This window comes from Papio anubis, chromosome 4, assembly GCF_008728515.1.
Source record: "Papio anubis isolate 15944 chromosome 4, Panubis1.0, whole genome shotgun sequence".
In the NCBI taxonomy this organism is placed as follows: Eukaryota; Metazoa; Chordata; class Mammalia; order Primates; family Cercopithecidae; genus Papio; species Papio anubis.
The window spans coordinates 178,418,675-178,443,398 of NC_044979.1; the positions used below are offsets into that span (position 1 = coordinate 178,418,675).

The window sequence follows — 24,724 nt, forward strand, 5'->3', positions numbered from 1 at the left end:
GGACTTCTGACATGCCCTGCAGACATTTTCTCCATTGTCTTGGGGATTAACGTTAGGCTCCTCATTACTTATGCAAATTTCTGCAGCCAGCAGAATTTCTTGAATTTCTTCTCAGAAAATGGGATTTTCTTTTCTTTTTCTTTTCTTTTTTTTTTGAAATGAGTCTCACTCTATTGCCCAGGCTGGAGTACAGTGGCACGATCTTGGCTTACTGCAACCTCTGCCTCCCAGGTTCAAACAATTCTCCTGCCTCAGCCTCCTGAGTAGCTGGGATTACAGGCGTACACCACCTCGCCTGGCTACTTTTGTATTTTTAGTAGAGTTGAGGTTTCTCCATGTTGGTCAGGCTGGTCTCAAACTCCTGACCTCGTGATCCTCCTGCCTCAGACTCCCAAAGTGATGGGATTTACAGGCGTGAGCCACCACTCCTAGCTGAGATTTTCTTTTCTCTCACATTGTCAGCCTGCAAATTTTCCAAACTTTCATGCTCTGCTTCCTTTATAAAACCGAATACTTTCAGCAGCACCCAGGTCACCTCTTGAATGCTTTGCTGCTTAGAAATTTCTTCCACCAGATACCCTAAATCATCTCTCAAGTTCAGAGTTCCACAAATCTCTAGGGCAGGGGCAAAATGCTGCCAGTCTCTTTGCTAAAACATAACAAGAGTCACCTTTGCTCCAGTTCCCAACAAGTTCCTTATTGACATCTGAGATCTCTTCAGCCTGGACTTTACTGCTCTTTTTTTTTTTTTTGAGGCGGAATCTGCGCTCTGTCGCCCAGGCGCTGGAGTGCTGTGGCGGATCTCCAGCTCACTGCAAGCTCCGCCTCCTGGGTTCACACCATTCTCCCGCCTCAGCCTCGAGTAGCTGGAGCCACAGGCGCCACCTGCGCCCGGCTAATTTTTGTATTTTTTAGTAGGGCGAGGGTTTCTGCGTGTTAGCCAGCACATGGTCTCGATCTCCTGACCTCGTGATCCGCCCGTCTCGGCCTCCCAAAGTGCTGGGATTACAGGCTTGAGCCACCGCGCCCGGCCGACTTTACTGCTCTTATCATTATCAGCATTTTTGTCAAAGCCATTCAACAAGTCTCTAGGAAGTTCCAAACTTTCCCACATTTTCCTGTCTTCTTCTGAGCCCTCCAAACTGTTCCACCCTCTGCCTGTTACCCAGTTCCAAAGTCACTTCTACATTTTTGGGTATCTTTTCAGCAACACCCCACTCCTGGTATCAATTTACAGTGTTAGTCCATTTTCATGTTGCTGATAAAGACATACCTAAGACTGGGCAATTTTCAAAAGAAAGAGATTTAATGGAGTTACAGTTCCACATGGCTGGGGAAGCCTCACAATCATGGCAGAAGGCAAGGAAGAGCAAATTATATCTTACAGGGATGGCAGCAGGCAAAGAGAGGAGCACATGTACAGGGGAATTCCTCTTTTTAAAACCATCAGATCTCATGTCAGACTATCACGAGAACAACATGGGAAAGAACTGCCCCCATAATTCAATTACCTCCCACTGGGTCCCTCCCACAACACGTGGGAATTCAAGATGAGATTTGGGTGGGGACACAGCTAAACCATATCACGCCTGTAATCCAGCATTTTGGGAGGCTGAGGCAGGAGAATTGCCTGAGCCCAGGAATTCAAGACCAGCCTGAGCAACATAGCGAGACTTCATCTCTACAAAAAATTAAAGTTAGCCAGCATGGTGGTGTGGGCCTGCAGTTACTGCTACTTGGGGGGCTGTGGTGGGAGCATCTCTTGAGTTCAGGAAGTCGGTGCCACAGTGAGCTATGACTGCACCACTGCAGTCCAGCCTAGGTGACAGAACAAGACCGTGTTTCTAAAAAAGGGAGAAAAAAAGAAAGCTTGGAGAATGAACTGGAAGAGGGCAAGACTAGAGGCTCATACAACCAGGTAGGGGCCTACTACCACCATCAAGGTGCGAGGTGATGGCGCTGAATTGGAGCCACTGCATTGGGGTGCAGGGGAGCAGATGGAAGTGAAATTGAAGAGAAAGCAGAGATTTGAAGGAGAGCCAGGTTATGGTCAAGGCAGAGACCTGTTAGGAGAGGCTCAGTGACAAGTTTGCAGATGTGTAGGGTCTCTGTAGAACAGGGGTCTTGGGGAAGAGTTTGTGAAGTGTTTTCCTCATATTTAATTGCACATATTCCATTTCATGGGTGGCTGTTACCCGTTATACCAGGCTTCTGTTGAAAGTGGTTTCCAACCTTTTCTGTTACCAGTGGCTCCCATGCCATGTGCCTGTGTGGATAGGCTTGCCCTGGGCTGTGAGATTGCTCAGTCAGCCTTCTCCCTGCAGGCTCTCCTGCTCGTCGGAAGCACCCTCCGCCCTGCTCTTCCTTGGCACTCAGCTGCCCTTGCCGTGGCTAGCACTCCCACATCCTTGGTCCTCCTTCTCCATGTGGCTTTGGGGACACCACCTGGTTCTTTTGTTGTCCCATGGCAGCTCTTCATCCTGTGCTGTGTCCTCCTGTCTCCCTGAACTCCAGACTGTCTTCTAGCACAGGCCATCCTCTCTCTTCCTGGATGGTCTCATAGATATTTAAACACATTAAATATCTAAAAATAAAGTTTTAGCCACCCACCCTGGCAAATTTATTTTTATTATTGTAGGGACAGGATCTTGCTATGTTGCCCAGGCTGGTCTTGAACTCCTGGACTCAAGCGGTCTTCCCACATCAGCCTCTCAAAGGGCTGGGATTACAGGCGTGAACCACTGTGTCCAGTTAGACATATCTTTTTGGAGGACACAGTTACCCACTACATGTACTAACTATACTTTGATGATGGCCAAATCTGTGTTTCTAGGCCAGACTCCCTTGCTCAGAGTTTTAATGTGGGTGTCTGAGAAGCATCTCAAACCTAAAATGTCCCAACATGCCCTCCCCTCCCAGGCCACAGAAGCTGCTGCCGTTGACTGTGGCCCCACTCTTGTACCCATTGACTGTACCCCCTCCCTTTTACCCCATTGACTGTGCCTCCTGTGTCCTTTGACTGTACCCCTTTAATGGCTCCAGAATGTTGCTGCTGAGGGTGAGTCCCAGCTCATCCTCTGGCCATCTCGGTGGCTGAGGCCACATTGCTCAGGTTTCTTAGGTGGAAGTGGCATCACAGCAGTGCCTCCCCCGGGTGTTGCGAGGGCAGGTTGCACTAAGATGGCTCAATGTGCTCAGGAGGTGACCTGGCTGCTGCCACTGCTGCTGCTGTTAACACCAGACTCCTTGTTCCTTTTTCTTTCATTTGTTTGTTTTTTGAAACGGAGTCTCGCTCTGTCACCCATGCTGGAGTGCAGTGGCATGATCTTGGCTCACTGCAACCTCTGCCTCCCAGGTTCACGTGATTCTACTACCTCAGCCTCCCGAGTAGCTGGGACTGTAGGCGCATGCCACCATGCCCAGCTAATTTTTGTATTTTTAGCAGAGACAGAGTTTCACAGTGTTGACTAGGCTAGTCTCAAACTCTTGACCTTGTGATCCACCTGCCTCAGCCTCCCAAAGTGCTGGGATTACAGGTGTGAGCCGCCGCTCGGCTCCTTGTTCCTTTGAACTGTCTCGCTCAGGACAAGATGGTAGTCCTTCCGCATCCTGCAAGGCCTGGACAGGATTTCTTTCCATTTAACACTGTCCCCTAAAGTGCTGCTTTCCTTGGGGAACTTTGGTGTTCTTGCTAGTGCAGAACAAGTGGCACGACTGCCCTTGACCTCCACATGACCTTCTCAGGGCAGCCCAGACTCTGAATGTCTGTGACCCGCACCAGCAGTGGCGAGGCTGTGACGGCCGTGGTCCAGCCCGGCTGCTCTCCCCGACTCTGCAGTGCTTTTCCACACCCACACTGCAGGTGCTGGTCGCGTTCCTGCTCCAGCCTTCCAGCACAGAAGTGGCATTTTGCGGTTTTCTGTTAAGAAGCAAGTGCGCCACTACGTACCTGTCTTATGTGCGTGTGTTTACAAGCATGCACATGTCAGTCTACTCTTTTCTACCCTGTCTTAGGCCTCTCTGTTAGCCGTTCCCTCTCCCTGAAACACCAGACTCCCTGATCTCAGCATGTCTCTCCAGTCTTGGTGTAACAGCATCTTCCCAGCGAGGCCTACTCCAACCACATGGCCCGGGAGGGCAGCCCAGGCCCCTCTCACTTCACTCTGGGCCCATTCTTGACCCTGTGTGTTGTGTCTCCCCCTTGCCTGGTTTGTGCCGGGAAGGCAGAGGCCCTGCCTGTCCTGCTCACTGTCGTACCCCAGGCCCAGCACGCTGCTTGGCATGGGCAGGCATTGACTTGACATTAGCTGGGCAATGAGTGGCAGTGGCTGAAAATGTAATAGCAAGTCAGGGCCCAGCACAGAAAAATAAGAGATTGCTACTTAAGTGAAGGGTTTCTTAGTCGGATTTGGGTCATAACATACTATTAAGGATAATTTTTTTTTTCTCTCCATGTAAAAATATGTATTTTTAAAAATTGGATGTTATGGGCCGGGTGCAGTGGCTCATGCCTGTAATCCCAGCACTTCGGGAGGCCGAGGCAGGCAGATCACCTGAGGTCGGGAGTTCAAGACCAGCCTGACCAACATGGAGAAACCCCGTCTCTACTGAAAATACAAAATTAGCTGGGTGTGGTGGTGCATGCCTGTAATCCCAGCTACTAGGGAGGCTGAGGCAGGAGAATCGCTTGAACCCTGGGAGGCAGAGGTTGTGGTGAGCTGAGATTGCATCATTGCACGCCAGCCTGGGCAATGAGAGCGAAACTCAGTCTCAAAAAAAAAAAAAAAAAAAAAAAAAATTGGATGTTACAGAATGAGGGAGACAAAAAAATGCTCTACAACTATTAACTGATGCTTTTCTGGTTTTGTTCTCCAGACACCATTTGCTTTTCACTCAAGATGATTTGATGTCTTATAAAACTCTGATGAACCATGATGGCTACACAGACATTAAGTATAGACAGCTATCAAGATGGGCAACAGGTGAGCTTGAACTTGATTCTGCATTCGAATTACAAATAACCTGGCACTCAAGCATGGACATTGCTTTGTATGCTTACAATTCAATTGCCATGAGGTTGCATGCTCAATGTAAGTGTATTATGTATTTATTGTACATTTGTGTTCAGAAAAATAAGCCATAGAATAATAATATTTCCTTAACGGATACCAAGATTGCCAGGAATCTTGACTTTCCTAAGTCATATGAAGTTTCTTGGGAATTTACCTTTTTAATGTCAGTGTTAATTAGCACTGTTACTTTGAAAGAAAACCCGGTTGATTTTCATGATGACAGATTCCCATGTTGACTGGTGGCTCTTCTGAGTGTCTCACTGTATCAGCTTTTGAATGGGAATCTTGTGGCCTCATCTCCCCAGTTGTAGGCATGAGAGGGGCTGTCCCAGTAATGAATTTGCAGGGCCCCAGTGCTCCATCTTTGTACCTTGCTCGTGCTTGGATGGTTGTGCCATACTTGGGCAGCTCTCCATTGCCCTCCCACCATAGATGAGACTTTGTTTTCCTGGAAGCTATGGTGTTTTGTGCTTTTGAGTACCTGAGTGTTTTGTGTTCTGTGACCTGAATGAATTGAGGAGCAGGAGGATCGAGGCTTGGCGGAGGCCCTTGCCGTCTTTCTTGGCCTGCGATCTTGTTAAACACTGTGTTCTGAACCCACTGGCATTTGGTTCGTCATCCTGCTGACTCTGGAGTCAGTGAAGGGATTTGGCCCTGCCCTTTACTTTCCTCCCCAGCAGGCAGGGGCAGTGCAGTGGCCCCCCTCGGCTCCTCTCCCCACCTCAAGTACTTCGGTGGCAAGGGTCAGGCTCCAGATGACTCACTGGAGCCATGCTGGTGAGGTCTGAGGAGGGGTTAGGAGCTGATAAAACACTTCCCAGGCCCTGGGAAGCACTCAGGTATGAACGGGGCAGCGCTCCAGGTGTCATCTGCACCTGGCACAGCTGTCTGGGAGGAGGTGGCTGGTAGCAAGCACTGCTGTCCCAGGCTGTGTCGGAGGTGGTCACTGTGCTGGGATTACAGGCGTGAGCCACCACGCCCGGCCTTTTTAAGGCTTTTTATACATGCTGGCAGATCGCCTTACAGAAATACTGTGTCCACTTAGGCTTTATTGCTTTTATTTTTTTTAAGAGAAACAAAAACAGTTTTCCTAATATGTTGTGTACCATTTAAAGGCAGCAGAATAGAAGTCATCTTATTCCAAAAACAAGACGTTGGAGGGAAGAGAGCACAGGGCTGGAGGATGTGAGAGGCATCCTGTGGGGGTGGGCATTCATGGCTGGCCCCCAGTCTGTCTGGCCAGTGGGGATGGCCCCGCCCCCATGAGATCTCCCCACCCCCGCTGCCCCAAGCTGCTTCCTCAAGGAACAGAAGCATGGCCAAATCCACCAAGGGAGAGATGGCCGGTCCTGGTCCTGAGGAAGCTGAGGTCAGGACAGTCTAATCTGCTCATGGATAACTAGAAGTTTACTGTCGCAACATTTTGTTTTTGTAAACTGATTTCTTTTTTAGTGATTTACATATTTTTTTCCTAAATGACAAAGACATCACTTATTTAAAGCAGTTTAAATGGTAGTATCTTTTAAGGCTTTAAGTAAACACAGCTGGCCTTTTCCTTCTGAATGCAATGACATTTTTATGGCTATGTATTGCTGAGATTTGAGGGTAGATATGGAAGAAGTTCAGCCCTGCCACAAATATGTAGCGTATGGGGTTAGGTTGTGTCTGTGACATGGTAAGAAGACCTTGGACTATTTGTTTATGTTTCTCTGACTGCAATATTACTACATATTAGGAGATATAGCAATAGACAGAGGAGGAAGATTGCATGTGCGCTATTCTCTTCAGTAGGGCATCGCCAGTGTTATTTTAAAATCATGAGCATTTCACAGACATTGGTTATTTCAGTTCTTAAGCAGTTTGAAAATTTTACCTTTATCTGTTTTAAAGCACGTTAAATTCAAAGCTGTTTTGTTGGTAGTATTCTTTACATATGATTGCAGTCATACCGCTGTCTGGCAATTCCCCACTCCAACTGCATTCCTGTTGCAGCATGGAATACCTAGTAGTGGTTTGTGTTTGCTAATAAGAATTGTTTTCCTCCTTTTACAGATGCAAGTAGTAACAGAGTTAAAGACAGAACAAGATCCAAACTGCTCTGAACCTGATGCAGAAGGAGTGAGCCCTCCCCCTGTGGAGTCTCAGACCCCAATGGATGTGGACAAGCAGGCCATTTATAGGTAGTGCCGGGGGTGCCAGCTGTGGGGGCACTCAGAGGAGTGAGGAGCGTCGACAAGTTTGTTAAAAGGAACACTAGAACTAGTAGCGAGGCAGAGTTGTGAGGTGCCATTATGATGTGATAACTGCTCAGCTGAAAATTGTCTCAGATTAAGATGTTATTTCTGGCCAGGTATGGTGGCTCATGCCTGTAATCCCAGCACTTTGGGAGGCTGAGGCCGGCGGATCACTTGAGGTTAAGAGTTCGAGACCAGCCTGGCCAACATGGTGAAACCCCGTCTCTACTAAAAATACAAAAATTAGCCAGACATGGTGACATATGTCTGTAATCTCAGCTACTTGGGAGGCTGAGGCAGGAGAATCGCTTGAACCAGGGAGGCGGAGATTGCTTTGAGCTGAGATCGTGCCATTTCACTCCAGCCTGGGCAACAAGAATGAAACTCTCTCTCACACATACACACACAAAGATGTTATTTCTAATACCTAAAAAAGTTTTAGAATATAAATCTATAAATTTATTGACATCACTCTGACACTAAGACCAAAGACAGTACCAGGAAAATACAGGCCAGTATCCTTCACGAACTTAGATGTAAAAATCATCAATACAATATTAACAAATCAATTCTAGCAATATGTGAAAAGAATAATACATAGCGACCAAGTCAAGTTTTTCCTGGGAACGCCAGACTGGTTTAGTGTTTAAAAGTCGATCAGGCCGGGCGCGGTGGTTCACCCCCGTAATCCCAGCACTTTGGGAGGCCGAGGTGGGTGGATCACCTGAGGTCAGGGGTTCTAGACCAGACTGGCCAACATGGAGAAACCCTGTCTTTACCAAAAAATATAAATATTAGCCGGGTGTGGTGGCGCATTCCTGTAGTCCCAGCTACTCTGGAGGCCGAGGTGGAAGAATCACTTGAACCTGGTAGGCTGAGGTTGCAGTCAGCTGAGATCGTGCCACTACACTCCAGTCTGGGTGACAAAGAGTGAGACCCTATCTCAAAAAAAAAAAAAAAAAATTTTTTTTTAAAGTTCAGCATAGAATTACATATAAGTCAGCAGTTCTACTTCTATGCATATATATACCTAAGACAAATGAAAAAAGTCCACACAAAAACGTGTACATGAATCTTCATAGCAGCACTGCCTGTCATGGCCAAAAGCTGGAAACAGTGCCCGTGCCCATCAACTAATGAATGAACAGACATATTATGGCATCTCCATGCAATGCAATAATATTTAGCAGTAAAAGGAATGAAGTGGCAGGTGCAGTGGCTCATGCCTGTAATCCCAGGACTCTGGGAGGCCAAGTTGGGCAGATCACTTTAGGTCAGGAGTTCGAGACCAGCCTGGCCAAAAATGGCGAAATCTTATATGTACTAAAAATACAAAAATTAGGCCAGGTGTGGTGGCTCACGCCTGTAATCCTGGCACTTTGGGAGGCTGAGGTGGGCAGATCATCTGAGGTCAGGAGTTTGAGACCAGCCTGACCAACATGGAGAAACCCCATCTCTACTAAAAGTACAAAATTAGCTGAGTCCTGGTGGTGCATGCCTGTAATCCCAGCTACTCGGGAGGCTGTGGCAGGAGAATCACTTGAACCCAGGAGGCAGAAGTTGCGGTGAACTGAGATCACGCCATTACACTCCAGCCTGGGCAACAAGAGCGAAACTCTGTCTCAAAAAATAAAACAAATTAGCCAGGCGTCATGGCAGGTGCCTGTAGTCCCAGCTACTTGAGGGGTTAAGTAGAAGAATCGCTTAAACCCGGGAGGCAGAGGTTGTAGTGACCCGAGATCCGGCCACTGCACTCCAGCTTGGGCCACAGAGCGAGACTCCGTCTAAAAAAAAAAAAAAAAGAGGACTGATACCTGTTACAACACTGGTGAGCCTTGGACACATTATGCTGAGGGAAACAAGCCAGACACCACGGTCACACGTTATAAGATTCCCATTCATACGAAATGTCTAGAAGAGGCAAATGTATAGAGATAGCAAGTAGGTTCTAGTCGGCTGGGGTTTGGGAAACAATGGAGAATGACTGCTATTAGATACAGGGTTTCTTTGCAGGGATGATGGAAATGTTCTAAAGTTGACGGTGGCAATGACTGTGCAACTCTAAAAACCGTTGACTTGCATACTTTAAATGGATGAACTGTGTGGCATGTGAATTTTCAACCAGCAGAGGTGTTAGGTGAAATAGTGCAGGCGTACGTGCAAAGACATTCTCATGGAGATGTAGAACGTAAATGGATTATTTTTTTCTTGTCTCCTCAGGCATCCACTATTTCCATTATTAGCTTTGTTGTTTGAAAAATGTGAACAATCTACACAGGGCTCCGAAGGCACAACTTCTGCCAGTTTTGATGTAGACATCGAAAATTTTGTAAGGAAGCAAGAGAAGGAAGGGAAACCTTTCTTTTGTGAAGATCCAGAAACTGACAATTTGGTAAGTGAAATAAATTTTATTTTTCAAAATGTGAAATATGTTTATGAAATTTTAGGCTTGGGCCGGGCGCGGTGGCTCAAGCCTGTAATCCCAGCACTTTGGGAGGCCGAGACGGGTGGATCACGAGGTCAGGAGATCGAGACCATCCTGGCTAACACGGTGAAACCCCGCCTCTACTAAAAAATACAAAAAACTAGCTGGGCGAGGTGGTGGGCGCCTGTAGTCCCAGCTACTCGGGAGGCTGAGGCAGGAGAATGGTGGGAACCCGGGAGGCGGAGCTTGCAGTGAGCTGAGATCCGGCCACAGCACTCCAGCCTGGGCGACAGAGCGAGACTCAAAAAAAAAGAAATTTTAGGCGTCTAAGTAGAACTGTAGACTGCTTGTAGTTCTGCTAAAGGAGAGACTCATACAACTCTAAAAGAACTAATTTTTATGGTGTGTGTAATGTGGATATGCCCGTCTTCCAGCCTTCTCTAGGTATCTTTTATTTAGTTAGTTTTTATTTTTAATTTATTTTATTTGTGTAGACACATCTTACTGTGTTCCCCAGGATGGCCTCAAACTCCTGGCCTCAAGCAGTCTTCCCTCCTTGGCCTCCCAAGGCCAAACCTACCATTTCCTTTAAAAATCAAATAAAGACTGGGTGCAGTGGCTCACGCCTGTAATCCCAGCACTTTGGGAGGCCGAGGCGGGCAGATCACAAAGTCAGGAGATTGAGACCATCCTGGCTAACACGGTGAAACCCTGACTCTACTAAAAATTCAAAAAATTAGCCGGGCGTGGTGGTGGGCACCTGTAGTCCCAGCTACTCAGGAGGCTGAGGCAGGAGAATGGCATGAACCTGGGAGGCGGAGCTTGCAGTGAGCCGAGATCGCGCCACTACACGCCACTACACTCCATCCTGGGCGACAGAGCAAGACTCCATCTCAAAAAAAAAAAAATCAAATAAAACAGGCCGGGTGGGGTGGCTCACACTTGTAATCCCAGCACTTTGGGAGGCCAAAATGGGTGGATCACAAGGTCAGGAGTTTGAGACCAGCTTGGCCAACATGGCAAATCCCCGTCCCTACTAAAAATACAAAATTAGCTGGGCGTGGTGGCACACGCCTATAGTCCCAGTTACTCAGGAGGCTGAGGCAGGAGAAGCACTTGAACCCAGGAGGCAGAGGTTGCAGTGAGCCGAGATCGTACCACTGCACTCCAGCCTGGGTGACAGAGTGAGACTCTGTCTCAAAAAAAAAAAAAAAATCAAATAATTTGAGTCGCCATGCCAGGTGGACACGGGGATTAGGTTCTCTCTGCACAGCGTTTGTAAAGGTCTGTGGGGCTGGGGTGTTCGGGCAACATGTCTGTGACCTGTGTCTGTCCTTGGTTTATCATGGACATGGACACAGACTTGAGCTGTATTCTCCAAGACAGCTCTGTCTTGAGGCTGACAGTGATTTGTGGTGCCTTCCTCCCAGGGCCAGGGCTCCAAGATCCAGCATTTTCTGTGCCCTCCGGAGGCAATGGAGAACTCCTTGGTTCCGTCATCACTGGATCGCTCTGAGCGAGCTGCGCCTGAGGCACCTGTGCAGCGCTGCCAGCTTGGTCTGGGCAGGCCACACTCTCTGGGTCTGCTCTCCTGCCAGAGCATAACCACCATGTTTGCTTCTCAGAGCTGGGTACATAAAGATCCGGCATCAGGGAACCTTCACTGGATTCCCTTCGAGCCATCTTGGTCCCATATCAAAACCCTGGTTAGGGCCTTCAACAGAAAAGGTTTTTGGAAAACTATTTTTTCCTGAATAAATTGCAGAGGTCTTAGTTTTTAAGAAAATTCTGATTATATACTCAATGCTTACCACCAAATAGATTTTGTGGGTGAGTTATCTGACTTGGATCTGTCTCCTCCTCTCTGAGATGAGACTAACAGTGCATGCTCTTTGGGGGTGAGGATCCGATGCTCTCTCCACCCCTGAGTCTGTGGTCTGCATCCATCTTCCCATTGGCCCACACCTGGCTTGGCCCAGTGAGCAGAGCACAGGTGTCCTCTGTACCTCACCAGGCTGGCAGGGACCAAGGTTCTCCTGACCGGTGAGTGTTTAGCACAGGGCCTAGCAGAGCTTGGCACTCCATCATTTTTGTTAATTGATTCATTTATTCACTGCATAGATACCTGTGAATTACTACCACCAGATTTACTGGTGAAGGACATGGGCTTCGGAGTTGCTGATTCATAGGCAACGGGTACTTATGATAATGACTGCATTATTGTTTTAGTTATCTATTGCTGTGGGACAAATTACCCCAGAATGTAGTTACTTAAGAAAACTATTCAACTTTGGCCAGGCTCGGCGGCTCACACCTGTAATCCCAGCACTTTGGGAGGCCGAGGCAGGTGGATCACCTGAGGTCAGGAGTTCATGAACAGCCTGACCAACATGGTGAAACCCCTTCCCTACTAAAAATACAAAAATTAGCCAGGCGTAGTGGTGCATGCCTGTAATCCCAGCTACTCAGGAGGCTGAGGCAGGAGAATCACTTGAACCCAGGAGGCGGAGGTTGTAGTGAGCTGAGATCGCACCATTGCACTCCAGCCTCCAGCCTGGGCAGCAAGAGTGAAACTCGTCTCCAAACAAAAACAAAAACAAAAAAATGATATAACTTTTAGAAAAATCACAAGAGAAAATCTTGAGGATCTAGGACTAGGCAAAGAGTTCTTAGACTTGACACCAAAATGGAACTTTATGAAAATGTCGCACCACCTAGGGTGAGTATGGATGTGTCCCTCTTTGTGGATGCAGAAACAGAAGTAGATGAGGGTGGGTCACTTGTCCTGCCTGCCACAGAGCGAGTCAGTGGAAGGGCTAGGCTTCGGCTCACAGCGCACACACCTAGCACTGGGATGCGCTGAGGTCACCACCGTGCGCCTTTGTCTTCCCTGCACACCAGATGCAGCCAGATACCAAAGCCCAGGGCAGTGGCACTGGAACAACTCATCAGTTTAGAGGATTTCTGATGTTATTCCACTTTGGTTATTGGCAGTAGAGATGGTTCCATCTAATAACTAAGAACTGGTATGTAGGATCATGATAACTTACAGTAATGCTACCTTTTTCTCTGAAAGTCTTCCTTTTCTCTGCTCTAGATGGTAAAAGCAATCCAGGTTTTGCGCATTCATCTTCTTGAGCTGGAAAAGGTTAACGAACTCTGCAAAGATTTCTGCAGTCGATACATTGCTTGTCTAAAAACGAAAATGAACAGTGAAACTCTATTGAGTGGAGAGCCTGGAAGCCCGTACTCACCGGTGCAGTCCCAGGTACTTATGTTTGGGGGTCTTGCTTTCCCTCTCTGCCACTGTGAACATCTGCCTCGAGTCATGAGACCAGCAGCTCTTTCAGAATTCACTGGGTCATTTTAATGACTTTCTACAAGAAGGACCCTCTAGCTCTCTGACCCTAGCCTGGTTTGGGAATGAACTCCCTCAGGGTATGAAGTGAGTCCTCAATCTGCATACTGGGCCACCGGTGCCATGTTTATGGAAGGCACAATTCCATTTCATTTCTTTCTTTTATTTCTTCTTAAAATATTTTTTCTTTTAAAAAAATTGTGTAAAATATACATAATATAAAATTTACCATCTTAGCTATTTTAAAATGTACAGTTCAATGGTGGTGTTTATTCACATTGTTGGGCAGCCATCAACACCATCCATCTCCAGAACTTTCTCATCTTCTCAAACTCAAACTCTGACCCTATTAAGCACTCATTCCAGATTCCCCCTCCCCTAGCCCCTGGCACCCACCATTCTGCTGTCTGTCTCTGTGAATTCCACTACTCCGGGTCTCTCATGTGAAGTGGAATCATACAGCGTTTGGTCTTCTGGGTCCTTTGCTTGTTTCTTTGTGCAGAATGCCTGTAAGGTTCATCCATGAGGAAGCACTACTGTGTTTTAGCCATTCTGATGATCCGTAGTGACATTAATATTTCTTTGTGGTTTTAATTTTCATTTCCCTGATGACTAATGATGTTGAACATTATTATGCCCTCTGTGTATTTTCTTTGATAAAATGTCTGCTGCTTATGTCTTTTGCCCATTTTTTAATTGGATTTTTTTTTTTTAACTTCTGAGTGTTTAGAGTTCTTTGCTTACTGTAGATACTGGTTCTCTGTTGGATATATGGTTTGCAAACATTTTCTCCAAGTCTATAGTAGCTAAGTATGTTTTTTTTCAACCTCTTAACAGGCCTTTTTCAGAGCCAACCTTTTTAATATTAATAAAGTTCAATTTATTAGGTTTTCCTTTTATGGATCTTTCTTTTGGTGTCAAGTCTAAGAACTCTTTGCCTAACCCTAGGTCCCAAAGATTTTGTCTTAAGTTTTTTTCTAGAAGTTTTTAGAGACAAGGTCTCTATGTTGCCCAGGCTGGTCCCAAACTCCTGGGCTCAAGCGTGAACCACCATGCCCGGCCTCAAAAGTTTTATAGTTTTACATTTTACATTTAAATCCATGATCCATTTTCAGTTGATTTTTGTATAGAATAAGTCTCAAAACTGTGTAGATTGTTTCCTCCCACCCCGTTATTCCGTTTCAAAATTGTTTTAGCTATTCTGGTTCCTTTGCCTGTCCACATAAATTTTAGAATGCTCTTGTCTAGAGCTACGAAAAAATCTTACTGAGATTTTGATAGGAATTGCATTATACCTGTATATCAATCTGGGAAGAATTGAGATCTTTACTGTGTTGAGTCTTCCAATCCACAGCTATGGCATGTCTCTCCATTGATTGACAACTCTGATTTCTTTCATCAGTGTTTTGTAGTTTTTGACACATAAGTTGTGTACATGTGTTTTTAGAATTATACCCAAGCATTTCCTTTCCTGGCCTGTGCCATCTTGAATAAGAGTGGCGAGAGCAGACATTCTTGCCTTGTCACTGCCTTAGGGGACACCTTGCAGTCACTCACTGTTGATGATGTTGGTTGCAGGTTTTTTTCTAGATGCTCTTTACCAAGTTGAGGAAGTTCTCCTATATTGCTTTTTATCTGAGAGATTTTTATTTTGTTCAATTTTGTTAAATGCTTTCTGGCATTGATTGATATGATTATGTGATTTTTCTTCTTTAGCCTGTTAATAATGAACATTACATGGATTGATTTTTTGAATATTGAACAAGCCTTCTATTCTTGGAACAAACTCTGCTTGGCCATGGCACATAATTCTTTTCATATATATTCTTGAATTCTCTTGGCTAATATTTTGTTCAGCATTTTTGTCTATATTTATAAGGGATATTGGTGTATAGTTTTATTTTTCATACAGTGTTTCGTTTTGGGATCAAGATACACAAACTTACATAAAATGGATTGGGAAGTATTCCCTCCTCTTATTTTTTCTGGAGATTATGTAGACTTGGTGTTAGTTCTTAAATCTTTGATAAAGAGAATTGGTCTATTTCACCTAAGATGTTAAATTTAGGAGTTTAGAGTTGGTCTAGTATTCTCTTCATAGCCTTTTTTTTTTTTTTTTGAGATGGAGTCTGGCTCTGTCGCCCAGGCTGGAGTGCAGTGGCCGGATCTCAGCTTACTGCAAGCTCCGCCTCCCAGGTTCATGCCATTCTCCTGCCTCAGGCCTCCCAAGTAGCTGGGACTACAGGCGCCCACCACCATGCCCGGCTAATTTTTTTGTATTTTTCAGTAGAGACAGGGTTTCACCGTGTTAGCCAGGATGGTCTCGATCTCCTGACCTCATGATCCGCCCGTCTCAGCCTCCCAAAGTGCTGGGATTACAGGCTTGAGCCACCGCGCCCAGCCTCTTCATAGCCTTTTGGTGTTAGCAGGGTCTGTAGTGATCTCTCCTGGTTTTATTTCCGATATTGGTCTTTTGTGTCTCTCTCTTTTTTTTTTTTTTTTTTTGGTCTTTCTAGAGGTTTGTGTAATTTTCAAAGAACAGTATTTTGTTTTATTGATTTTTTTTTTTTTTTGGTTGTTTTTCTGTTTTCAGTTTCATTGATTTCACTTTGATCTTTATTATTTCCTTTCTTCTGCTTTGGGTTTGTGATGTTCCTGTTTTTCTAAGATCTTAAGGTGGGAGCTGGGATGATTGATTTGACTAGCTTAACTTTTATTACAACCAAATTAATGTGGCAGGCTTGAAGCGTAGCCGCTAAGCTTACACGTTCCGCTCAGTGGTGGCCCACAGAGTCAACGCTTTGGGGTGGTGTCCCCTTATGCTATTTAACTGCTCACATGTCGGGGCATGTGAGTGTGCCGGGCCCGGCACCGTAGGCTCCTCTCCCCTGCCAGCTGCCCACCCAGGCTTTACAGTCAGTGGATAAAGTGGCCCATGTGGATCTAACCCCAGATGCCTAGAGTCCTCCATGGCGCATGGACGAACATTTGCATGGAGCTCGCTGTGGGCCGGGCACAGTTCCAAGCACTGTACAAGCAAGAGCACCGGGGAAAGCCATGATCACACTTGTGCTGGGGTCAAGAGTCAAGGTGGGTGCCAGAGGCTGACTCCCCAGCACAACTTGGAATACCTCAGCCCTGCTCGCTTCCAGTGCCTCCCAGGCCCATGCTATAATCTCTTTTTTTTTTTTTTTTTTTTTGAGACAGAGTCTCGCTGTGTCGCCCAGGCTAGAGTGCAGTGGCCGAATCTCAGCTCACTGCAAGCTCCGCCTCCCGGGTTTTTACGCTATTCTCCTGCCTCAGCCTCCCGAGTAGCCGGGACTACAGGCGCCTGCCACCTCGCCCAGCTAGTTTTTCGTATTTTTTAGTAGAGACGGGGTTTCACCGTGTTAGCCAGGATGGTCTCGAACTCCTGACCTCGTGATCCGCCCGTCTCGGCCTCCCAAAGTGCTGGGATTACAGGCTTGAGCCACCGCGCCCGGCCTATAATCTCTTGAATGTTCTTATCGGTCAGGAAGAGCTTGGTTCATGGAACACTCAAGAGTCCACCAAGCCAAGTCTATTGAAAAAGGTGTGTGATCAGAATGCAGGGTCTTCCTTGTCATCCTCCTGGGCTGTAAGGCACATGGAATATGGCAGTGAGATGATGGTAATCTTTTGGGAGCCACAGTGCGGGCTGACGTTGCAGGCTGGCTTGTTGTGTTTAATACACCGTTGTGCATCTCTTGCTTTCCGTGTGTGGTGCGTGCGTTCCGAAGCCACGTCACCTGAGGGTGTTCTTTCCCTCAAGCTTCTCCTTCCCTTTTTAATGGTGTCATTATGCTACTTATTTTAAAGTTTTAAACATGGGTTTTCCGTTTTCTAGTAATTCTTTCAACGTGTGTGTTCTGACTTGCAGCAGATTCAAAGTGCCATTACAGGCACCATCAGCCCTCAAGGAATTGTGGTGCCAGCATCTGCGCTGCAGCAGGGAAACGTAGCCATGGCGACCGTGGCAGGTACGATGACGGAAAAATGGACACGCTCTCCATGAGGTTTTGCAGAAAATGGTCCTGTGTGTTAGATTGACAGTATAAATATAATTTTAAGTTAATGCCATTTTCTAATATAGCAATGTTAGAAGCTAGAGGTCTCTGAATGCCTCTTTCTTGTTAATACTCAATAACAAATATTTTATGTAGATTATGTTTCTTTATTTCTCTACCAAAAATATATTGGAAAGAAAAAAGGTTTTATATAGGAGTTGAAAATAACACCAAAAACCAGTTGTCATTTTCAAATAACATAGTTTTTTGTTGTGCTTTTAATAGCACCCTGAAAATCTTAAGTTTTATCATTAATTGATGATAATCAAATAAAAATGCAGTCTTAGCGTTAGTATTACTTGTAGAACAAAAACTGTTACAGGAAGGGGACAGACTCCAGAGTTTCCTGGTGCGTAGAGAACATTGAAAACACAAAGCATCATGGAAATGGGACAGGCAGGGAGGGAGGGGTAGAAATTTACACCAAAGACCTCACATAATAGCACAAAGGGAAACCTCAGTGGGAAAAAGAAAGCACCATTTATCCAAAAATATAACTAGAATAAAATAGTTATTATTTAGTACCCTTGCCCAAATCCTTAACATGTGCTAATTTTAGGAAAAAGTAGAAAACAGAGGCTTGCAGAAGGAAGGGAGCCCTCACGCCCCAGGTCGGTTGGTGGTGTGTGAGGCGGACTGGGTGGGCTGCCGGGCACCTAGTGCTCACCCACCTGCCCACCCACTGCTGCAGGTGCCCGAGTAGCCTACCCAGGGAGTTTGTGATACTTTATAGTGACAAGTCAACTGGCAAAGGATTGTTGATCATTTGAAATGATTAAAAAGCTCATCAAACTAGGGATTTTATTCCTTTTGTAAGTATATCAAGAAGAGGGCTGGTCACAGTGCCTCACATCTGTAATCCTAGCACTTTGGGAGGCCAAGGCGAGAGGATGAGTTGAGACCAGGGGTTAGAGACCATCCTGGGTAACAAAGCAAGATCCCTGTCTCTACAGAAACAGAAAAAAGAATGGCTTAAATCATTGAGACTTAAAAGCAGCCTCATATTTTTTATTCTCCCTTTCGAGGTGGCACAGTGTATCAGCCTGTCACAGTCGTCACTCCCCAAGGCCAAGTGGTCACACAGACATTGTCGCCCGGGACAATTAGGATCCAGAACTCCCAGGTGCGTGCGCCATTTTATGGAAGGCTTTGGGGGCGAGTGCTGCCCACACAGGGAAGGGCACAGGTAGAACAAGCATGAGCTCTTCCCTCTGCCTGAAGAGCCTTTCTCTTGTGTAGCAATTTCTGGTTTCTCTGAATGTCAGTGTTTTGTTTCTTTGTACTCTTATCTCTCTCATTGTAGATAATTTGCAAAGTTCAGAAAATTCTGAAGGAACAGGAAAAAAGTCACTCATAACCACCCCCCCCAGCCCCCGCCCCCCCGCACAGTTATCCAGTGCTAGCGTTGGATCATGTGTGCGTCCACCAGGGGCAGAGGTCTTGTAGGCACACATTCCCTCGCGGTCCCCACAGAGGGCACGGCAGAACTGCCAGGCAAACTTTTCAGACCAGAGAGCCTGGCCCACACCTCCATCATGACAGTGTCGTCGGGTCCAGGCTTTCAGGCCTCTCTGTCACCCAGGCTGGAGCGCAGTGATGCGATCTCTGTGGCTGCCGAACCTTGCCAGTCTTTGGTGTGTGTTATCAGTTCTTACTTTAAGAACATTGATTCTGGACCGGGCACGGTGACGCCTGAATTCCCAGTAAAGGCCAAGGCGGGCAGGTCACGAGGTCAGGAGTTTGAGATTAGCCTGGCCAATATGGTGAAAGCCCATCCCTACAAATACAAAAATTAGCTGGGCGCAGTGGTGCATGCCTGTAATCCCAGCTACTTGGGAGGCTGAGGCAGGAGAATTGCTTGAACCCAGGAAGCAGAGGTTGCAGTGAGCCGATATCGTGCTACTGCACTCCTGCCTGGGCGACAGAGTGAGACTCTATCTCAAAAAAAAACAAAACAAACAAACAAAAAAAACATTGATTCTGGCCGGGTACGGTGGCCCACGCCTATAATCCCAGCACTTTGGGAGGCCAAGATGGTTGGATCTCTTGAGGTTAGGAGTTTGAGACTAGCTTGTCCAACGTAGTGAAACCCCGTCTCTACTAAAAATGCAAAAATTAGCTGGACGTCGGGTGCATGTCTATAATCCCAGCTACTCGGGAGGCTGAGGCAGGAGAATCACTTGACCTGGGAGGCGGAGGTTGCAGTGAGCCAAAATCATGCCACTGCACTTCAGCCTGGGCAATAAGAGAAAAACTCCATCTCAAATAAAATAAACAAAAAACCCACATTTTTTTTGAGACTTTGCAAACCTAAAAATGAGTTTATTTTGATCTCATATTTGATATGCCCTGTTTACTTGTAGAATTCCGGGTTGAAAATCCTTTCTAACCCACATTGAGAAAGCATTACTTTTGTGTTTTGTTTTTCTGAGATGAAGTCTCACTCTGTCGCCCAAGCTGGGGTGTAGTGGTGTGATCTCGGCTCACTGCAACCTCCACCTCCCAAATTCAAGTGATTCTCCTGCCTCAGCTTCCTGAGTAGCTGGGATTACATGTGTGTGTCACTATGCCCAGCTAATTTTTGTATTTTTAGTAGAAATGGGTTTCACCATGTTGGCCAGTCTGGTCTCGAAATCCTGGGCTCAAGCAATCCGCCTGCCTCGGCCTCCCAAAGTGCTGGGATTACAGGTGTGAGCTGCCGCACCTGGGTCTCAAGAAGGTTGGTGTTGTTTTTTCCAATCTTTTGTGTTTTTCTCATCTTTTAGAGGCTTCTCTTTTTTTGCAGGTGCTCTGATTTTTTTTTTTTTAACGTGGGTATCTCTCTGTTCTTTTTTCCTTTTTTTTTTTTCCCAAGAGACAAGGTCTCGCTCTGTTACCCAGGCTGGAGTACAGTGGCACAAACACAGCTCCCTGCAGCCTTGACCTCCCAGGCTCAAGCAATCCTCCCGCCTCCGCCTCCTGAGTAGCTGGGACTACAGGCATGTGCCACCTTGCCCAGTTAATTTTAAAATATTTTTGTAAAGACAAGGTCTCCCTATGTTGCCCAGGCTGGTCTTGAACTCCTGGGCTCAAATAGTCCTCCTGCCTTGGCCTCCCAAAGTGCCGGGATTACAGGTGTGAGCCACCGTGCCTGGACTGAAGTTAGGTTTATATGTGAGTTCTTAAATAGGCTGACCTATCCATGCTGCGGACCCTACGGAGTGATTTTGCCTTCTTCCTTCCCTGGTCTGTGCAGTGCGCAGTGGCAGCGTCATCTCAGCAGGCACCTGGGGAGGGAAATGACATGTGAGGGAGGCCGTGCCAGGGCCTGGAGCACGGCCTTGTAACGAGCAGATCTTCTCTCGTGTTTTGTGAGAAAGAATTTAACAAAGAAATGCCATTCACATCTTTTTCTTTTAAAATCGAGTTGGCAGAGTAGCCTATTCTTTCCTGGGTGACAGGAGGGAAGGTCCGTATCTCCAGTGCCTGCAGAGGCATTTGGAACAAGGAGTCAGCCTGTGCTCTCCTGTTCTGCGGCCCCTCTTTCTGCCTTTGTGCTGTTTCTGTTTCTTTCCCCTCTGCTCCCCTGGCGTATCCTACTCTTGACAGTTGGATTTTCTGGTGTCCCTGTTCATTCTCATTGGTTCTTGATGTCCCTTTTTGGCTAGGAAGTCACATGTTCTCACTGACCTCACTGCAGGAGACACAGGTGGGAACAGGTGGTGGGTGAGAGGAGCACGGCATTCCTGCCTGCAGAGGATAGGCTCTGAGCCTCCCTGCCTGAGAGGCCTCTGCAGAGCCAAGTCACTAGTGCAAAGACTTATCATGTGCCAGCCTGGGCAAGAGGGCGAGACCCTGCCTCTACAAAAAGTAGATGAAATTAGATGGGTGTGGTGACATGTGAGTCTGGTCCCAGCTACCCAGGAGGCTGAGCTGGAAGAATCGCTTGAGCCCAGGAGTTCAAGGCTGCAGTGAGCTGTGATTGCACCACTGCACTCCAGCCTGAGCGACAGAGCAAGATCCTGTCTCAAAAAAAAAAGAAAAGCCCAGTAATGGGAGGGAACCACGTCCTGAAACATCAGTCCACACAGGGTTCCTGTGCATGGGCCTTGACTACTAGTCCTTTCCCTGTCCGATCCTTCGCTGTTTTCTCCACCTGCAGTTGTAAGTACTTCGATATGTGAGAATTTCCTATGCTTTCTAATGTTATTTTTCAACTGTTTAAAAGCTTCAGTTACAGTTAAACCAAGATCTCAGCATCTTGCATCAAGATGATGGTTCATCTAAGAACAAGAGGGGCGTCCTGCCGAAGCACGCCACAAACGTGATGCGGTCCTGGCTCTTCCAGCACATCGGGGTAAGGACGGCTGGGCCGGCCCTTGCCTTGCAGCTCTCTGCGACACTTGCTCTCTGGCTTATGTGTCATGGAAAAGGGTTACTTCTCTGGGCTCAGAAAGTCAAAGGCCTGACTTTCAGGACTTCGTGGCATGTCCATAATGGGGGGAGCGTGGGGCACTGCTGCAGGAAACTTGAAGGGCAGTGAGGGCCGCCGTGAAGGAGCGCCCGGGCGCATGTGAGCTGTGCACGTGTGTGCGAGACAGCCCACCACGAAGGGCGATGGGATCAGGTGAGCCAGAAAAGTGGGCAGAGAAGGGGTGTTCTGGGGCCGCACAGGGGAAGTTGCTGTGTTTCTGTGTGTTGGGTTGACAAGGAAGCCGAGACCGGTTAGAGACATCTCAGTGCCGGGTGCACCTACGGGCGGGCCACCGGGTGGGTACCTTTTGCTGGAAGCGAGTCTGTCCCACGGGGAGCGTCGGTTTACCCAGCACATGTGCACCCGGCTTCCTCCGCCGGGGCATGGCCGCGGGTTCTCCCCATCCCCAGGACATCTTAGGAAGTGCGGTGGTGGGCCTGCTTGCTGAGTTGCTTGGGGGGACCTGCTCCGCAGTCTGTGTGTCACCATTGCTGCCAGCCTGCTGATCCAGGGCAGAAGAGAGCAGGCGGGGCTCTCCTGGGGCAAGCACAGGGAGGCCGAGGCAGGAAGGCAGACACCAGTTTGGCTTGGCCCTAAGTGTTTGCCCTTCTCTCCCGCTGTCACCGCTGATTGGTGTGGGACTGTGGCCATATCCGCCCGTCTTCTCAGCCTCCTCCTCCTCGGCCTTCTGCGCGGCATCTGCCCTTCCCTCCTGCTGTCTCCTCTCCAGGGCACGTCCACTGGGGCTGAGGCCTGTTTCTCCTCAGCACTCTGTCCTTACCCTCCCCTGACCATGGGACCCTGAGCCCATGGTCATCTCGCCATCTCGTGGCCCACTTTTCTCTGGCTGCCTCGGGCTCCTCGGTTGAGGAAGGGGTCCATGGGAGTGACTGGCCCGAGGGCGTGAAACTGACAGGTGGTATTACTGGGTGGTCCCGGGAGGGGAAGGGCCCTCTCCTGGGCGGAAGGCCTGGCTGGAGCCTTGGCTGTGCCTTTTCCGCTTGCCTGCTCTGGCCTCTTGGTCTCCACCGAGCTGCTTCCACGGACGTAAGGCAGCGAGCAGCACATGTCAGGAGAAAGAAATGCCACCTGTGAGCAGGCGGGCCGCTCTGAGAAATTGGCCCAAAGAGATCAGTCACAAGGAAACGGAAAGATTTGTGTAAGAATGTTAGTGTTGTTCAGTATAATAATGGAAAGCGGGTCGGCATGTAGATGAGGACGTACCGGTTTGATGGAGTATCACACGGATAGTTAACATAAGGAATGAGGGCTCTAAGCAGTCGGGAGGTTTAGTGAAGGATAGGAAGTCACAAGGCAGCATGTCGCTATATTTACACACATCGTGATTATTACAGCCAATCAGTATATGTATAATATAATCACAGAACAACACCAAGTGGTGGGATTGGGTGAGTACTCTCCTTTCAGCTTTCCTTGAATGTTTTAATAATTTCTGAAACAATAAACCCGCTCATCATGTCCAGTGAAGATGCTGCTTTTCTTCCCGTGAGGCGTCCTCAGCCCCTCCTTGCCCTCGTTTCTTGGCAGTGCCGTCCCCCTGTGCTTCCCGCACACTCTGGGGCAGCATCTCTGGCCGTTTGGTGTTTTCTGCTTGTGTGCTGGTGTTTCCTGCTCTGTTTCGATTTTATGAGCTTTTTAAAGGGGGAGAACAGTATTTCTGTTTCCATGACTTTGAGCTCAGAGCCACACGCTCATTGATGGAATCAAGTTGAGTCACACTGCCAGTTAGTTTGAGGAAACAAGCGCATCACTGCTGAGGCACATCCGAGGCTGCTCCATCCGCCTGCGATAAGCAGGGGTGTCTCCACGCCACTCTCAACGTCCCTTTCACATCAAAGCCGAGTAAACTCCCTCTGCTGACTCAGTTGGTGCCGTTCATTCTCCTGCGTCCCTGTTGATCCAAAATCAGGGACTTTAGTGCATTCAGGTTTTAGAGTAAATGTCGCATTGGTTTCCACATATAGACAGTCATCAATCTTGGAGAAATTATTTAGCATAGCTAGAAATCATTTACGGTTGGTACTTCTGTGAGTTTTGCTATTTAGTTCTGGTTGGATTTTTTTTTTTTTTTTTTTCCTGCACTCCCAGGCTGGAGTGCTGTGGCGCGATCTCGGCTCACTGCAACCTCTGTTTCCTGGGTTCAAGCAATTCTCCTGCCTCAGCCTCCCAAGTAGCTGGGACTACAGGTGCGTACCACCAGGCCCGGCTAATTTTTTGTATTTTTAGTAGAGACGCAGTTTCACCATGTTAGCCAGGATGGTCTTGATCTCCTGACTTCGTGATCCACCCACCTTGGCCTTCCAAAATACTGGGATTACAGGCGTGAGCCACTGCACCCGGCCAGATTTTTTTTTTTTTTAGATGGAGTTTTGCTCTTGTTGCCCAGGCTGGAGTGCAGTGGGGTGATAGCTCACTACAGCCTCCGCCTCCCAGGTTCAAGCAATTCTCCTGCCTTAGCCTCCCAAGTAGCTGGGCATACAGGCACCCGCCTCCACACCCAGCTCATTTTTTGTATTTTTAGTAGAGATGGGGTTTCACCATATTGGCCAGGCTGGTCTCAAACTCCTGACCTCAAGTGATCCACCTGCCTTGGCCTCCCAAAGTGCTGAGATTACAGCGTGAGGCACCCTGCCCAGCCCTCTGGTTGGATTTTTTGTATGTGAAATGTTTCAATCATACATAAAAGAATAGCATAGCGGGCACTCCTGGTGCCAGCCCTGGGTTCAGTTCCTTACTGACGGCACAGGTGAATCCAGCAGAGATCTCATCCCAGGAAAGCCGTCGATGGCATCAGCTCATCCCAGTGTCAGTTGATTCTTGTGGTACCCATGATGGCAACGTGTCCCCCAGCCTGCCTGGCCATTTCCTACTCCACCCGTTTCACCAGCTGTGGGATGGGGGCAGTTTGTAAACACTTCATGCCTCAGTCTCCTTTTCTGTAAAATAAAGACAGTGACAGTGACCATCTCAGCAGGTGCTTCTGAGGAATCAGTGAATTATTATAGAATGGACAAGGTAATTGAAATGTGCTGTGTGTTGCTTGTGGCAGAGGCTCCGGGGCCAGAATCCATCCATC

At 47.5% G+C, this 24,724-nt stretch overlaps 1 protein-coding gene across 4 annotated transcripts in view; it reads left to right on the top strand.

The window, feature by feature from the left end:
* Positions 1-24,724, top strand: part of PKNOX1 (PBX/knotted 1 homeobox 1) — a 69,938-nt gene that overhangs the window by 32,333 nt on the left and 12,881 nt on the right. Inside the window, exons 1-8 of one of the 4 annotated variants that reach the window (XM_017956415.3) lie at positions 1,664-1,918; positions 4,876-4,982; positions 7,125-7,252; positions 9,527-9,698; positions 12,829-12,999; positions 16,988-17,087; positions 18,200-18,297; positions 21,382-21,510. In XM_017956415.3, coding sequence (XP_017811904.1) covers positions 4,932-4,982; positions 7,125-7,252; positions 9,527-9,698; positions 12,829-12,999; positions 16,988-17,087; positions 18,200-18,297; positions 21,382-21,510 — 849 coding nt within the window. In that variant the 5' untranslated portion in view covers positions 1,664-1,918; positions 4,876-4,931. Of the gene's footprint in view, positions 1-1,663; positions 1,919-4,875; positions 4,983-7,124; positions 7,253-9,526; positions 9,699-12,828; positions 13,000-16,987; positions 17,088-18,199; positions 18,298-21,381; positions 21,511-24,724 lie in introns of those variants that run through there. The other 3 variants (XM_031665779.1, XM_031665780.1, XM_031665781.1) reach the window with 3 other exon arrangements.